A 14,702-nucleotide genomic window follows, 5' to 3' on the forward strand; every position below is an offset into this window, starting at 1 on the left:
TAATTTTTTGTATTTTTTTGCATTTTTAGTAAAGGCAGGGTTCCACCTCGAACTCCTGACCTCAAGTGATCTGCCTGCTTCAGCTCCCAAAGTGCTGGGATTTCAGGTGTTAGCCACCGCATCCAGTACCCCAGCTCTTCAGAGTAACCCATAAGCAAGGCTGCAAGCCCAGGCTAAGAGGGATGGCAAGCACTCACTAAATGCCAGGCGCTCTTCTAAGCACTGGTATGTATTCATTAACAATAACCACAGGGCAGAAGTACCATTCCTCCCCACACTGTACAGCCGAGGAACCTGCTCAAGGTCACACAGTTCGCCCGGCAGAGCTTGACTCTGAACTCAGGCAGTCTGGGTCTAAGAAGCACATTGCAAACCTGCGCAGTCCAGTGGGGCGCCCACGAGTCCCATGTGGCGGCTGAACTGTGGGGAGTCTGGATTGAGATGGGTTGGAAGTGTAATATACAAACTGAATTTTGAACACTCTATATGAAAAAACATGTATAAAACATCTCGCGGCTGGGCATGGTGGCTCAAGCCTGTAATCCCAGCACTTTGGGAGGCCGAGGCGGGTGGATCACAAGGTCAGGAGATGGAGACCATCCTGGCTAACACGGTGAAACCCCATCTCTACTAAAAATACAAAAAAATTAACCAGGTGTGGTGCCGGACGCCTGTAGTCCCAGCTGCTCGGGAGGCTGAGGGAGGAGAACGGCGTGAACTCGGGAGGCGGAGCTTGCCGAGATTACACGAAGATTAGGCCACTGCACTCCAGCCTGGGCGACAGAGCCAGACTCCATCTCAAACAAAACAAAACAAAACAAAACAAAACAAAACTCACTTAAGTTTTAACATACTGATTATATATTAAAATTATAATTTTTGTATAAGTGGGTCAAATAAATTTATTTAAATGTCACTTGCGTCCCTTCTCTAAAAATACGGCTATGAGAAGATTTTAAATTATACATACGGTTTGCATTTTCAATTGGAGAGTGCCTTAAACCACAAAAGAAATCTAACCCACTGCCCACCCCCCCATGCAGGGGGAGAAACTCCGACGAACAGAAGGGAAGCGGTCCCTTGGCCAAAGCCACATGGTAAATCCCTGGCACATCAGCAATAGGAACCTAGGTCCCCTGGCTTCCAGCAGGCAGCCCAGCCAAAGTGTCCAGAGCCCCAGCTCCTTTGCTGATTTGCTGCAGTGTGGCCCCGGGCAACTTACTTCACCTCTCTGGGTTGTAAGTTCATCCTTCATAAAATTGGTGCTGAAGGAACCAACCCAAATGCCCATCAATCAATGAGTGGATAAAGAAACTGTGGTATATATATATATACGATGGAATACTACTCGGCCATACAAAGGAATGAATTAACAGCATTTGCAATGACCAGGATGAGATTGGAGACTATTATTCTAAGTGAAGTAACTCAGGAATGGAAAACCAAACATCCTATGTTCTCACTGATATGTGGGAACTAAGCTATGAGGATGCAAAGGCATAAGAATGATACAGTGGACTTCGGGGATTTGGGGGGAAGAGTGGGAGGGGGACGAGGGATAAAAGACAAAAAATACGGTGCAGTGTGTACTGCTCAGGTGATTGGTGCACCAGGATCTCACAAATCACCACTAAAGAAATTATTCATGCAACCAAATACCACCTGTACCCCAATAACTTATGGAAAAATAAAATAATATTTAAAAATAAAAAATAAACTTTTTCCTTCTACGTACCAGTTAAAAAAACATTGTTGCTGAAAACCCATTCCTCATGTCACTGAGCTACTGAGGAAGGTAGGCACACTTGGCACCAGGACTGGCACACAAGCGTCATCCTATGCAATTGATCTTGATCATCTTGCACCCCCTACAGCTCATTCTCCTCACAGCAGTTGGAGTAACTTTTAGGAAATGGAAATTAGACACACTGCTGGAACCAAAGCCCTTCAAAGACCTGCCATCACTCCTAAAACACAAGTCTTTCTTGCCAACAGAAGACCATGCATGGCCCATCCCTGCTTACCAGCTCATTTCATCTCTTGCTATTCTCCTCCTCACCCACTCTGTTCCCGCCACAGTGGACTTGCTGTTCCCTGCACTTGCAAGCTGATTCCCACCTCTGGGCTTTTGCACTGGCAGTTCCCTCCACCAGGAAAGCTCTTCCCCCAAATGGCTCAAAGCTTCGTTCTTTTGCTTCTGCAGGTCTGTGCATAACGTCACGTCCTCTAAGGCCCTTCCTTCCCTGACCCCTATGGCTACAAGCTCTTTCTGTCTCTCATCATTTTTTTTTATTTGTAGCATTCATCACTATCTGACATTACATATTGATGTGCTTACTGTCCATTTCCCCCAGACTGAACTTCATGAGGGCAGGGACTTGTCTCCTGCTCACTGCCGTGTTCCTAGAACCCAGAGGAGTGCCTGATGCAAAGGAGGTGCTCATACACATGTGTTGAGTGAATCCCTGCCCTCCAGCCCAAGTCTGGGTGGCCACACAGTGAGGACAGGACTGAGAAGCAGGGGTTTGGGAGAATACCAAGCCCAGGGTTGGGAGGTGGGAGAAGAGAATTGAGAAGCCTTCCAGGAGGACCCTGGAGGATCTGAGCAGAGCGATGGGAAGAAGGGGCATTTCTGACAAGAAGCCAGCCCAACAAGTCCTGGAGGTGGGACTGAGAGCACCATCTCCCTAGGAAGCTTGAGATTCTCACAATCTCCCCATACCTACAGGACAGCAACCCTGAAGCCCAGCGCCCCCTGGTGGGCAGACAGTAACACGAACGACCAAGTCCAAGTGGTCACCATTTATTGAGCACCTCAACTTCTCTGATCTTCCGCTTCCTCCCAATGGTGCCTTGATGCGGGGAGATGGGGGGGGGGGGCGCGGGGCAAGGGGGCTGACTCCATTTTCAGAGGAGAAATGGGAGATGAAAGAGGCTAAGTCACCGACAGGCTCACAACCCTGCTTCCAGAGTCCAAGGTTTGGGGAACCCATCCAGCCCCTCCTCACCCGTGACAGAGATACTAGGAAAGATTCGGGAGGGGTGGGGTGGGGGAGGGCCAATTCCACGATCTTCAATCCTCGAGAGCTTTGGAGGGAGCCCTCGGTGTGACCCCTTCCGACTGGGTGTCTTAGGGCCATTTACCACTTCAGGCTATAGCCAGTGAGGCCGTGGTGGAGACGAAATGAAGGTGCAGCGTGCACTGCACACGAAGCGCTGGAAGGGAGGCATCGTGATGGGGGCTGTGAATGGCGTGTGTCCATCAAGTCATGTCACTCTGCTTACCCCACTGTGGGCAAACAGGAAACATCAGGTCAAGACCCTCCTGAGCGCACCCAGAACCAGCAGAGGCACTGGGCAGGAGGCCCCAACCAACCTCCACTCGCTCAGGAATCACAAGGTGTTCAGTCCCCTCCTCCCTGAGACCCAGGAGTCCACGATCCCAGGTCCTCCTTCCTCAACCACAGATGATGCCTGGGGTCCCTAGCACCACTTCTTCTAGGCCTAGTCCTGGCCCTCTCCTCTCTCAGACCCAGGATGGTCCCCCAGCCCCCTCCTCCCTCAGAGCCAGAAGCCCAACTCGAGAGCCGTCCGCCCTAAGACCCCAAAGTCTGGGGTCCTAGCTTCTTCAGGGTTTCAGGTCAACAGGCCGCCATCTCCTTCCCAACCCCACGTGGAAGGCCCGGTAAGGTAACAGGTTTATTCACAGTGTCATTTACAGGCAGCCCCCACCCGGGGGGGGGGTCAGATCCCGGCGGGAGGCCTGAAGTCGCTAGAAGGTGGGGACGGCCTTGGAGGTGGGGACCCGGGCCGGATCCCCGGGTGTCCCCGGCATCGCCTCCTCGTCCAGCCCCCGGCGGCCCTTGCCGATGGCCAGGCGGGGCCGGCCGCGGTTCAGGCCGTCCAGTAGTGCGCAGGCCTGGCAGAGCGCGCGACTGGCCAGGGCCCCACAGCGGGAGCAGGCGCCGGGGCGCGGGGTCCGCGCGGCCGGGGCCAGCGCCAGGCGCTCGGCCGAGTGCACGAGGTCCAGCACCGCCGACGGCCGCGCCGCCTCCAGGCGCTTGAGCAGGTCCCGGGCGTGACCACGGAAGGCCTCGGGCGCGTAGACGCACTCCTCGGAGAAGTAGTCGAGGCGGCGGAAGTGCGCGTACAGCACCACCTCCTTCTGCGAGGCGAACTGCAGTGGGCGGCAGCGCGGCAGGGCGCCCCCCTCGCCCGGAGAGCCCAGGCCCCCGCCCCGGGCCAGCCGCCCCGCGTCGCCCCGCAGGAAGTTCATGAGCACGGTCTCCGCCATGTCGTCGGCGTTGTGACCTGGTGGGGAGAGACGGGAGCGGGTGAGGTGGGGCGCGGAGGGCGCTGCTGGTCAGGGACCCCCCCCCCCCCGGGGAACTAAGGGTCCACCAGGACCCAGAGAGAGACTGGGAGGAGAGACCCACGGAGACCCAGGGCACAGTGTGGCCGCCAGGACCCAGAGAGAGACGGCGAGAGGGAGAGCAAGCCATGGAGACAGACCCCTGAACAACGTGCGACAGCCAGGATCCGGAGTGGGAGAGAGAGCCATGGAGACCCCTGGGGCACTGTGGGCAACCAGGACCCAGAGAGAGACGAGGAGGGGGAGAGCGAGCCATGGAGACACCCCCGGGAACCGTGAAGCAGCCAGGTGCAGGCTGGAGGTGGGCACAACAAAAAATCAAAGAGAAACATAAGCTCCCCTGGCGCCACATGGGGGTGCCCTCATGTACCACCCGCCTACTGCATAGTGGACCTTATGCTAGTTGCCCTTTCATATAGGAAGTAAAAGTGCATTATGCTGCTAATAACCTTATCAGCCTCAGTTAAAACCGCAATTCAAACTGTACACAAAAATCAGAATGGCGTTTAAGGCACTTAACCAAGATTCTCAAGAGAGCTGCTGGGGTAGGCAGGCTGCGCTCTCCCCCACCGCCTAGGGAGTCCATGGCCTAATTCTGGGAACCTGTTAGTATGTTTGGTTGCAGGGCAAAGGGGAATTACGGTTGCAAGTTGAACTGGGGCTGCTAATCAGCTGACTTTACAACAGGGACAGTCTGGTGCGTTATCCAGGCGCGCTCAAGGGAATCACAAAGACCCTTAGAGTGGAGGAGGGAGGCAGAAAAGGGAGAGATAGGACCATGGAGACCTTTGAACATAGTAGGCAGCCAGGACCCAGAGAGAGATAGGGAGGGGGAGCCTGAGCTATGGCGCCCCTCTGGGCACCATAGGACAGCCAGGACCCAGAGACCGGGAGAGGGAGACTGGGCCATGGAGACCCCTGGGCACTGTGGTGTAGCCAGGTGGTGGCCGGAGGTGCACACAGCAGGAATCGAGAGGGGAACATACACAAGCTCCCTGGGGAACTTGGGGATACCTCATTTGCCACCCGCCTACTGCATATGGGGGTATGAGGGCAGAAGCAAGGTTAGAGTGACGGAAACGGTGTAAGACTCAACCTATCATCCTTGGCTTTGAAAATGGAGGAAGAGCCGGGCACAGTGGCTCATGCCTGTAATCCCAGCACTTTGAGAGGCTGAGGGAGAATCACCTGAGGCCAGGAGTTCAAGACCAGCCTGGCCAACATGGCAAAACCCCCATCTCTACTAAAAATACAAAAATTAGCAGGGTATAGTGGCAGGCACCTGTAACCCCAGCTACTCAGGAGGCTGAGGCATGAGAATCTCTTGAACCTGGGAGGTGGAGGTTGCAGCGAGCCGAGATCGTGCCACTGCACTCCAGCCTGGGCTCCAGAGCAAGACTCTTTCTCAAAAGAAAAAAAGAAAAGAAAAGAAAATAGAGGAAGGGGCCAGCCAGGAATGTGGGCAGCCTCTGGAAGCTGGAAAAGGCAAGAAAATGGACCCCCTTGCCCCAGAGCCTCCAGGAGAAATGCAGCACTGTTGAGATTTTGATTTTAGCCTGGTGAGACTTCCCAGACTTCTGATTTCCGGAACTGCAAGATAATAAATCTGTGTTGTTTAAAGCTGTGAAATTTGAAGTAATTTGTTACAGCAGCCAGAGAAAACAAATGATTCTTGACACAGAGCCTCTGACAAAACAGACTGTAGATTTTTATGTTTTTTTTCACTTTGTTTTATTGTGTGTGTGTCTGTGTTTGAGACAGGGTGTCACTTTAGTGCCCAGGCTGGAGTACAGTGGCACGATCTCAGCTCACTGCAACCTGCATCTCTAGGGCTTAAGTGATCCCCACTCCTCAGCCTCCAGAGTAGCTGGGACCACAGATGTGTGCCACTATGCCCAGCTAATTTTTGTATTTCTGTATAGATGCAGTTTCTCCCTATGTTGGCCAGGCTGGTCTTGAACTCCTGAGCTCAAGTGATCCACCTGCCTCGGCCTCCCAAAGTGGCTGGGATTACTGGCATGAGCCACCACCCCTGTAATAACTGCAGTGTTTTTGTGTTATCTTTGTTTAGAAATAACAGTGAGAAAAAAAAAAATAAAAATAAAAATAAATTAAAAAAAAAAAGAAATAACAGTGAGAAATATGGTCACCATGAAATTGAAGCTATACTTGTTCTGTGTCTTGTCAAGTTGTACTTGAGTCTGTATCAGTGGTTCTCAATCTAGGATGATTCTGCCCTCCTTCCCTCCTCCAGAGACATTTGACAATGGCTGGAGACATTTCTGGTTGTCGGGTTGGGGGTAGGGCACTACTATTAAATAGCATCTAGTCGGTAGAGGTCAGGGATGCTACTAAAATCCTATAACGCAGAGGACAGCTCCCTAACGACAAATTATCTGGCCCCAAATATCAATAGGGCCGAAGTTGAGAGGCCCTGGTCTATATGGTAAAAATCCCCCAAGAACCTGGCTCTAATTGTGTTTGTAGTAATGGTTACCTTCCAAAGACCTGCCGAGCCCTGTGACCTTGAGATCAGGCATGTTTGCAAACGACATCTGGTTAAATGTTTATTGATTTAAAGTTGTAAACCACATTAACTAGGGGAGACTGGATTTGCTCCACACCTTGTCATTACAAACCTACCTAAGAGCTCCCGATTTTGTAATAATTATTACAACAATTATTATACTATGCCTTTGAAAATGGAGTACATAAACAAAGGGTAAAAATCACCTTTCAAGTTAGGGATTTTTCTGGAAGCCTTCATTACTTTTAGAAGTACAATTATTCTATCAAATTAACTTTAAAACCCGAGACAGTCTCTCATTCTCTTTTTCTTGCTCTGTCACTCAGGCTAGTGCGATCTCAGTGGTGCGATCTCAGCTCACTGCAACCTCCGCCTCCCGGGTTCAAGCAATTCTCCTGCCTCAGCCTCCCAAGTAGCTGGGATTACAGGCACCTGCCACCATGCTTGGCTAAATTTCATAGTGTTAGTAGAGATGGGGTTTCACCATGTTGGCCAGGCTGGTCTCGAACTCTTGACCTTGTGATCCACCTGCCTCAGCCTCCCAAAGTGCTGGGATTATAGGTGTGAGCCACTGTGCCCGGCTCAAGCGTTTCATTCTTTCCATACACTGCCTGTTCTTGTATGGAAAGGATTATTCTTCCCATTTTCAATCACAGAGATCTAGGGATTTCTCCAAAGTTACTCAGTAAGGAAAGGGCCACACCAGTGAATGAAGCTCAGTAAGCCTTCCCCAGAGCCAGTGACCCTAGCACGGTGGCAGACAACAGACTCAGAACTACTTTTGCCTTCCTATCCTTTGAGTGTGCTGATTCTCTCCAGCTATCATCTCTCACCCCCATGACCGCAGCTGGCTTCCCACTGACTGGTCTCCTTGCCTTTGTCCCTGCCCCTCCAACCCAGGTTCCTCACCATGGTATGGGTGAGCTTTTCAAAGTGAAGCTCTCTTCATGTCACTTTTACTGGTTCCACCACAGCCTACAGGGTAAGGCCTGACCTCTTCCACCTCTCCAGCCTCCCCTGCCCTTGCTTTCTGGGCTCCAGCCACACTGGACTTCTTAGGGCAGCCCAGATTGGCTTTTCACAGACCAATAACCTCTCCCCAATTCTTACCCCCTTAACCTCTTCACTGTGAGCCTTCAGATTTCAAAATAGTTCCTTGACCCCACTCCTTCCATGCCATAGGATTCTCTGTGTGTACACATAGTCCATAACATGTCCAAGCATGGTCAATAACATGTATAGTGTTTATAATCTTGTACCCGATAACCATGCAAAGGTAGAAACTTGTGCATAACTGTATTCTCAGCCCTAGCCCAACAACGATGATGATAATAGCATGTATAAAATGTGTAATCTATATGATATCATACAGGTTATGTAACATAACTATAATATAGATAACATTATACTTCTACTGACTCATCTAATTGTCATAACAAGTTTATGAGCTGGGTACCATTCATAGTCCTGTTTTAGGGATGGGGTGAACAGAAGTACAGGGTGGTTAAGAACTTTGGTATGGCCACAGTTGGGATCCGGCATGTCGCAGAAACTTAGCATCTGTTTGTTGAAGGAATGGATGAAAGAGACAGAATAAAAAGTTTGGGAGGCCGAGGCGGGTAGATCATAAGGTCAGGAGATCGAGATCATCCTGGCTAACACGGTGAAACCCCATCTCTACTAAAAATACAAAAAATTAGCCGGGCATGGTGGCGGGCGCCTGTAGCTCCAGCTAACCGGGAGGCTAAGCCAGGAGAATGGCGTGAATCCGGGAGGCGGAGCTTGTAGTGAGATCGCTCCACTACACTCCAGCTGGGGAGTCGGAGCGAGACTGTCTCAAAAAAAAAAAAAAGTATCAAAGAGGAAAGGCCAACCAAGAAAAGGAATTGAGAGATGGAGATACTTTTTAGAGACACAGCTGGATTCTGAAAGGTGGGCCGTTAGAGATCAAGCATGTTAGAAACACTTAAAAATAAAGAACCAGAGATCTAATCTCCAGAGACTTTCACCTCCCACCCCTTTGGCAATCTGTGGAGACCAAGACGGTGGCCAAGACCCAAAAGCCTTTGTGATCACTGCCTGGCGCCTCTGTCTCCCCAGCATCTTGAACCTTCAAAGGTCCCCAGCCCCAAACTGGAGCATGTGCACTTCCGCATCTCCTTACAGGGATCCTCGGGTTAAGCCACCAGGGTCTCCTCGCCCGCTTCTGGAGCATGCGCCTGAATCCCCTTTCAGGCCCCGCCTCCTCGCCCGTGCATGCGCCCCACTGCCTCCGAGAGTGCCGCTCTGCGCCACGCCTGTACTCACCTGTCACGATGTGCGTGGCTCCCACGCGGCGCGCCCCTTCCTCCAGCGCCCGGCGCCGCAGCACTCCACAGAAGGTGCAGCAGGAGCGGCTGCGGCCGGAGCCGGCTGTGCTGCGGGCCACGGCGTCCATCGTCCAGCCCCCGAAGAGGTCTTCGTAGGCCACCACCGTGAGCGGCAGCTCCCAACGCGCCGCCTGGCGCCGCACGGCCGCCAGCGCCACGTCCCGGTAGCCACCGATGCCCTCGTCGACGGCCACGAGCTGCAGTGAGATGCCCAGGCGCGGTGTCAGCGCACGCAGCACGTGCGCCAGCACGGTGGAGTCCTTGCCGCCCGAGGCGCCCACCGCCACCACCGCGCCCGGCGGCAGCAGGCGGCCGGCGAGCACCGTGTGCAGCACCTCGGCCTCGAAGGCGGCGCAGAAGCAGGCACCGCACAGCGCTTGGCCCGAGCGCGGACGGCGGAGGGCGGCGCGTGAGGCATGGCAGGAGGCGCACGGCGGGGCGGGCATTGCGGGAGGGGTCGGCTTCTCCTAGACAGGGAGAGAGAGGAGGTGGGTTACACGTGGATTCCGGATTGCAGGGTCCTTGCCTTCGAGGAGATTGGCTGGATTGCACCTCTGCCTGGAATAGACCAGGGAGACGCGTGCGGGAGTGGGGTAGCTTCTTCTAGCGCTGGGGACAGAATGGTTATAATCAGGTCCTACTGTAAGGAAGCCACTGCCTTAGGGAAGGCTTCTTGGATTGCGCCCATTATGCACGAAGAGAAGTAGCTTAAGCTGGCTTCATGGGTAAAGAGAGGGAGCGACGAGCAGGTTATACCCAGGATTAGGTTGTATCCTGTCCAGAGGGATGAGGGTGTATATTAAGGACCATTTGTCACAACCTCCAGGGAGGCCACCCTTGTTACAGCCCTGATCAGAAGGACAAGGTAGATATCATTGGCCTGGGCCACCAGGGCTGTTAAGAGCGCTTGGGAGGTGAGGGGTTTATAACCGTAAGGGCAGAGAGAGGCCAGGGGACTGAAGCTGTATTCAGGGGGAGGTGGAAAACGGGAAAGGCCAATTGATTTCGCTTTGTAGGATGGGATACGCTCTCCAGGAATGGGTTCTGATTGCATCCTATGAAAGGCAGGGTGATCACCTTCTCCAGGGAACACATAGGCAGCCTGGATCACACCTCTCGGGAGACCAGCTGGGGCTGCACCCATTTTGAGGGTGAGAGAATGTGTGGGCCTCCAAGATTGAACTCAACTCTGCTCTGGTATCAGAATCCCCCACAAGCTTCTGTGGCCTCATTAAGACATGGATCGGCCCATCTTTGACCTTCATCTGTTATCTTTCCTACCTCATCCTTCCCCACCCAGCCAAGACTCCAACCCTTCAGTCAAATCTTGGTCCTGCCTGCCTGGTGAACCCATAAAAACTCCCCAGGCTCAGTTCCCCTCCCCAAGCCACCCTCACCTCCAGCCTGGACTGCTGCAGTCACCTCCTTGCCATTCAGAGCAGGCCACGCTGCTTCTAGGATTTACCACAATGGGTGGAATTATTTTATGTGACTATATATTTACCATCTCTAACTTCTATGAGGACAGAGACCAGTGCGGCTCAGATGTCTAATAGGCATCTCAAAACCCAAATTCCTGATTCCTCTAACCTAACGGGCTTCTCCTGCAGTACAGGGCAGCTCCATCCTTCCAGCTGCTCAGGCCAGAAGCTTTGGGGTCCAGGACCCTGGACTGCTCTTCCTCTCACTACACTTGTCATGCTCCCAGTGGGTGGCACCAAATTGCAAGGCTAAGTCCACACCTTTTCAAACTCCAGGTACCTAAAGGAAATTTAGCAAATCCTGTTTGAATGTAGCTTCAAAACAGCCAAACACTTACGACCATCTCCACGGCAGCACCCTAGTCTGGTCTGTCTCTCTCCTGGACGGTTGCCTGGGGCTCCTCACAGGTCTCCTACTCCTGCCTCGCCTCCCCTACAAACACTCCTTCACAGAACAGCCAGTGGGATCGTGCCCTGAATCTTCTCAGCATCCTCCTTTGGATCCCATCTCAGTTTAGTATAATAACTGCTAATGGCCGATGAGGCCCTACACGTCTGACTCCTTGTTTCTCTGACCTCCCGTCCTTCAGCCTTTATGGCGTTTACTCTGACACCTGAGGAATGCTCCTCTCCAGATTTTTGCACTGGCTCTCCCCTCTGCCCTGAGTACTCTTCCCTGCCACTGGGCCCAAGAAGCAGCCCTCAGGACCCATCTGCAGTGACCATCAGGCACATCTGTCACAGCTGAGCAGCAACCCTTGGAATCTTTCCTCCCCCCACTTTGACTCATTCATTCTGTGCTCCTGGATTTCCTGCTCAATTCTCTTTTGGGGAGGCCTCTTCATGTCCTTAGGTCCTGCCTAGCACCCATCTCTTTCCATTCTTTTTGAGATTTAAATTTTTTATTTTTATTTTTTGAGATGGAGTCTTGTTCTGTCACCCAGGCTGGAGTGCAGTGACACAATCTCGGCTCACTGCAACCTCTGCCTCCCAGGGTCAAGCGTTTCTCCTGCTTCAGCCTCCCGAGTAGCTGGGACTACAGGCGTGCACCACCATGCCTGGCTAATTTTTTTTTTTTGTATTTTTAGTAGAGATGGGGTTTCACCATGTTGGCTAGGCTGGTCTTGAAGTCCTGGCCTCAAGTGAGCCACCTGACTCGGCCTCCCAAAGTGCTGAGATTACAAGTGTGAGCCACTGTGCCCAATGTCTTTCCATTCTTGTGAGTGCCTATGAATCATGATATTCAGATGTCCCTCTGGCTGGTCCTCCACATGGCTGCATCACCTTTCAGATGTTCAGACCCTAAGTGCCCAGACAACCTTCCTCAAAAGGCAGAAACCTGTTCTTGCCCATTTGTTCCCTCTCTTCTGAGAGCAGCCACCACTTTTCATCCAGCACATCTGCAGGACAGGACATAATGTCACCCTGGACTAATCTCTCCTCATCCCCTAAATCTACAGTCACCCAGTCCTGGGGGTCCACGTCCTGAGGAAGGGAGACCCTTGCAGGGGACAAGGCTGCACAAGTGAGCAGAGCCTAATAGGCCATGATGTGGAATTTTAGGTTTATTCAGGAGGAGATGGGAGCCATGGGAGGTTTTTGAAGAGGGAAGAGGTACGATCTGACATGTTTTAAAAGGATTCCTAGACTGGGCAACATAGCGAGACCCCATCTCTAAAAACAATAAACAAATTAGCTGCTCCTGGTGGTGCAGGCCTGTAGTCCCAGCTACTCAGGAGGCCAAAGTAGGAGGATCACTTGAGCCCAGGAGGTCAAGGCTGCAGTGAGCCATGAGTGCACCACTGCACTCCAGCTTGGGTGATAGAGTGAGACCTTGTCTCAAATTTAAAAAAAAAGGTGGGATTCGTTTGGCTGCTGTGTGGTGAGGACTGTTGTAAGGGAGAAGGACAGAAGGCTGGAGGTCAGCACACTAGACAGGAGTGGTGGCAGTAGAGGTGGGAAGAAATGAAATTTCAGATCTACTTTGAAGGTGGAGCCCATAGGACATGTATAAGACTGATTGGGGACTGGAGCAATGACGAGAGAAAGTGATGAAAGGTAACTTTGAGGTTCTGGTCTGAGCACTGGAGGGATGGTGGGGCCATTTTGTGAGGGGAGAAGACCAGTAATTCCATTTGGACACGTCAGGTTTGACATGCATGTTAAGCGTCTTCCCTCAAAGACTTTATGGACCCCAGTCACTGAGTCGAGCGCCTCCACCAGGGCCCCCAGAACTGCACGTATGCAGCTCCATACGGGCCCTGATCCTGACTAGCTTCACTAGTGACAGGTCTGCCTCTCTGCTTCTTCAAGGCAGGGACAGGGTTGGTCTGGTGCCCTCTCCCCCGCTGCCTTGCGCAGGGTCGGTGCTCAGTAAATATCTGTAGGATCAAGGAATAATAAATGCTCCCAGAAGAGCGGCCGCGGACCCTAGGGATGCCTCTGGATTGCAGCCTTATCAAAAGGACAGATAATGTGTGGCATGGGGGCGGGGACAGGCATATAGGGACATAGGGGCGGGGGCAAGCAGATGGTCTTATCCTGTCTTGGGGAAGGGGGTGGCCCGGTAAGAGACAGGCCGGACCGCAGCGTCCAAAGTGGGAATCCTGGCTACAAGGCCTCAGGGACACAGGCCCTGGGAAATCAGAGGCGTCTTACGCTCGGAGAGACCCCCAACCCTCCCACAGCACCGCAACAAAGAGCCGGGGTCCACATGCTGACCCACCGCAGGAGGAAGTACTCACCCGGGCAGAACTCAGTGCTGGGACGCCCACACTGCCCAACACGCGGAAGCCTGGCACGGAAGTGACTCAGAGACTACCACTCCCATGAGGTCTTGGGGCTTTCTTGCCTGGAACTCCCAGAAGCCCATGCGACAGGGCCGCTGGATGCGCCTGCGGCTCCGGGATCCCGCTTGGCCTACAACTCCCAGAAACACTTGCATTGCTCTTTCAGCTGCTCCCAAAGTACACTACCCTCTGTTTACTTTCTCCTCCTGCGCGCGGGCGCAGGGAGCTGCGGAGCCGCGTGTACTGTTGTCATGGCAGCGCGCTGTCACCAGCAGGTTGCTGGATGGGCGAAGTAGTTGTATTCTAATTAACTGGTTTTGTGGGATTATTATAGGATTTTAAGGGGATTATAGGGCCTGTGATTTCTGCCCTTTGAGGCGGGGTTGCGGGTGGGAATTGAAGGTGAAACTGCAGGGGTTGGTCGCTAGTGTGAAAGGCGCAGATGGCGCATCCGCAGAGCAGACTTCGAGGATTGGAGCGGAACTCCGCGCGCACGCGTGGGCGGTGGTGATGCGTGTGCTGGAGACCCAGACTCTAAACATCTAAACAGAAGGATCCAAAGATCTTTCTCACCTAACCCAGGAGCCCAGACGCTCAGAGACTCAGGCCCTTGAGACTAAGGGCGTTAAATACGCAGACCCCTGGCACCAAAGCACCTGAGAGAACCAGTAGACCTGGAGACTACCGTCTGCACCCTAGAGACACAGGGACCTGGAGGCCTCCACCCTCCCCACAAGGCCCAAGGGCCTTGAAGTCCCCGGAGACTCAAATGCCGGGGCACAAGGAGTCTAAGGACTCAGATATCTGATATCCTTGAGACCCGGGTCCCCAAACCTAAGTCCTCAAAAAAACTGAGGCTTTGAGCTCTGTCTGGATGCCTCCCCTACTTTCTGCCCCTTGATCCTCGTCTTATGCATGGCGTCTCTCTTCCCCCATTTACCCCATTTGGGATGCAGCACTTCCTGCAAATGTCACCCTTTTCACCCACCACACTCATAAGCCAGTGGGTGCTGTAACTTCACTTCCTGAACAATGTCTCCCATCATGCCCTCCTTGCTTAGTCCCCTCCCCTCCATCGGCATGACCAGGTCCTTTGCTGTCTTTTTTTTTTTTTTTTTTTTTTGAAGATGAAATTTCACTCTTGTCATCTAGGCTGGAGTGCAG

The 14,702-nt window shown here is 52.8% G+C and overlaps 2 protein-coding genes across 5 annotated transcripts in view; one reads left to right on the forward strand and one right to left on the reverse strand.

Annotated features, from left to right (window-relative positions):
• CTU1 (cytosolic thiouridylase subunit 1) lies at positions 1-13,568 on the reverse strand. 3 transcript variants are annotated; one of them, XM_077976822.1, is made up of 3 exons: positions 13,494-13,568; positions 9,001-9,735; positions 1-550 (listed from the first exon to the last, which is right to left on the reverse strand). In XM_077976822.1, exons 2-3 carry the CDS (start codon positions 9,712-9,714, stop codon positions 305-307), a joined length of 960 nt encoding a protein of 319 aa, XP_077832948.1. In that variant the 5' UTR covers positions 9,715-9,735; positions 13,494-13,568; the 3' UTR covers positions 1-304.
• The window catches only part of SIGLEC9 (sialic acid binding Ig like lectin 9), an 18,496-nt gene continuing 13,334 nt past the window's right edge, over positions 9,541-14,702 (forward strand). Inside the window, exon 1 of one of the 2 annotated variants that reach the window (XM_077981114.1) lies at positions 9,541-9,756. The gene's annotated coding sequence lies outside the window, so the exon portion shown is untranslated. Of the gene's footprint in view, positions 9,757-12,661; positions 12,808-14,702 lie in introns of those variants that run through there. The other variant, XM_028839067.2, reaches the window with a different exon arrangement.

Source organism: Macaca mulatta, chromosome 19 (assembly GCF_049350105.2).
Source record: "Macaca mulatta isolate MMU2019108-1 chromosome 19, T2T-MMU8v2.0, whole genome shotgun sequence".
Classification (NCBI taxonomy): domain Eukaryota; kingdom Metazoa; phylum Chordata; class Mammalia; order Primates; family Cercopithecidae; genus Macaca; species Macaca mulatta.

Excerpts from the sequence above, each read along its gene's own strand:
- CTU1 (XM_015124422.3), bottom strand. The coding sequence starts at position 9,714 with ATGCCCGCCCCGCCGTGCGCCTCCTGCCATGCCTCACGCGCCGCCCTC. Across the intron at positions 4,312-9,206 it reads AGCCACGCACATCGTGACAG|GTCACAACGCCGACGACATG; the intron begins GTGAGTACAGGC and ends TCTCCCCACCAG.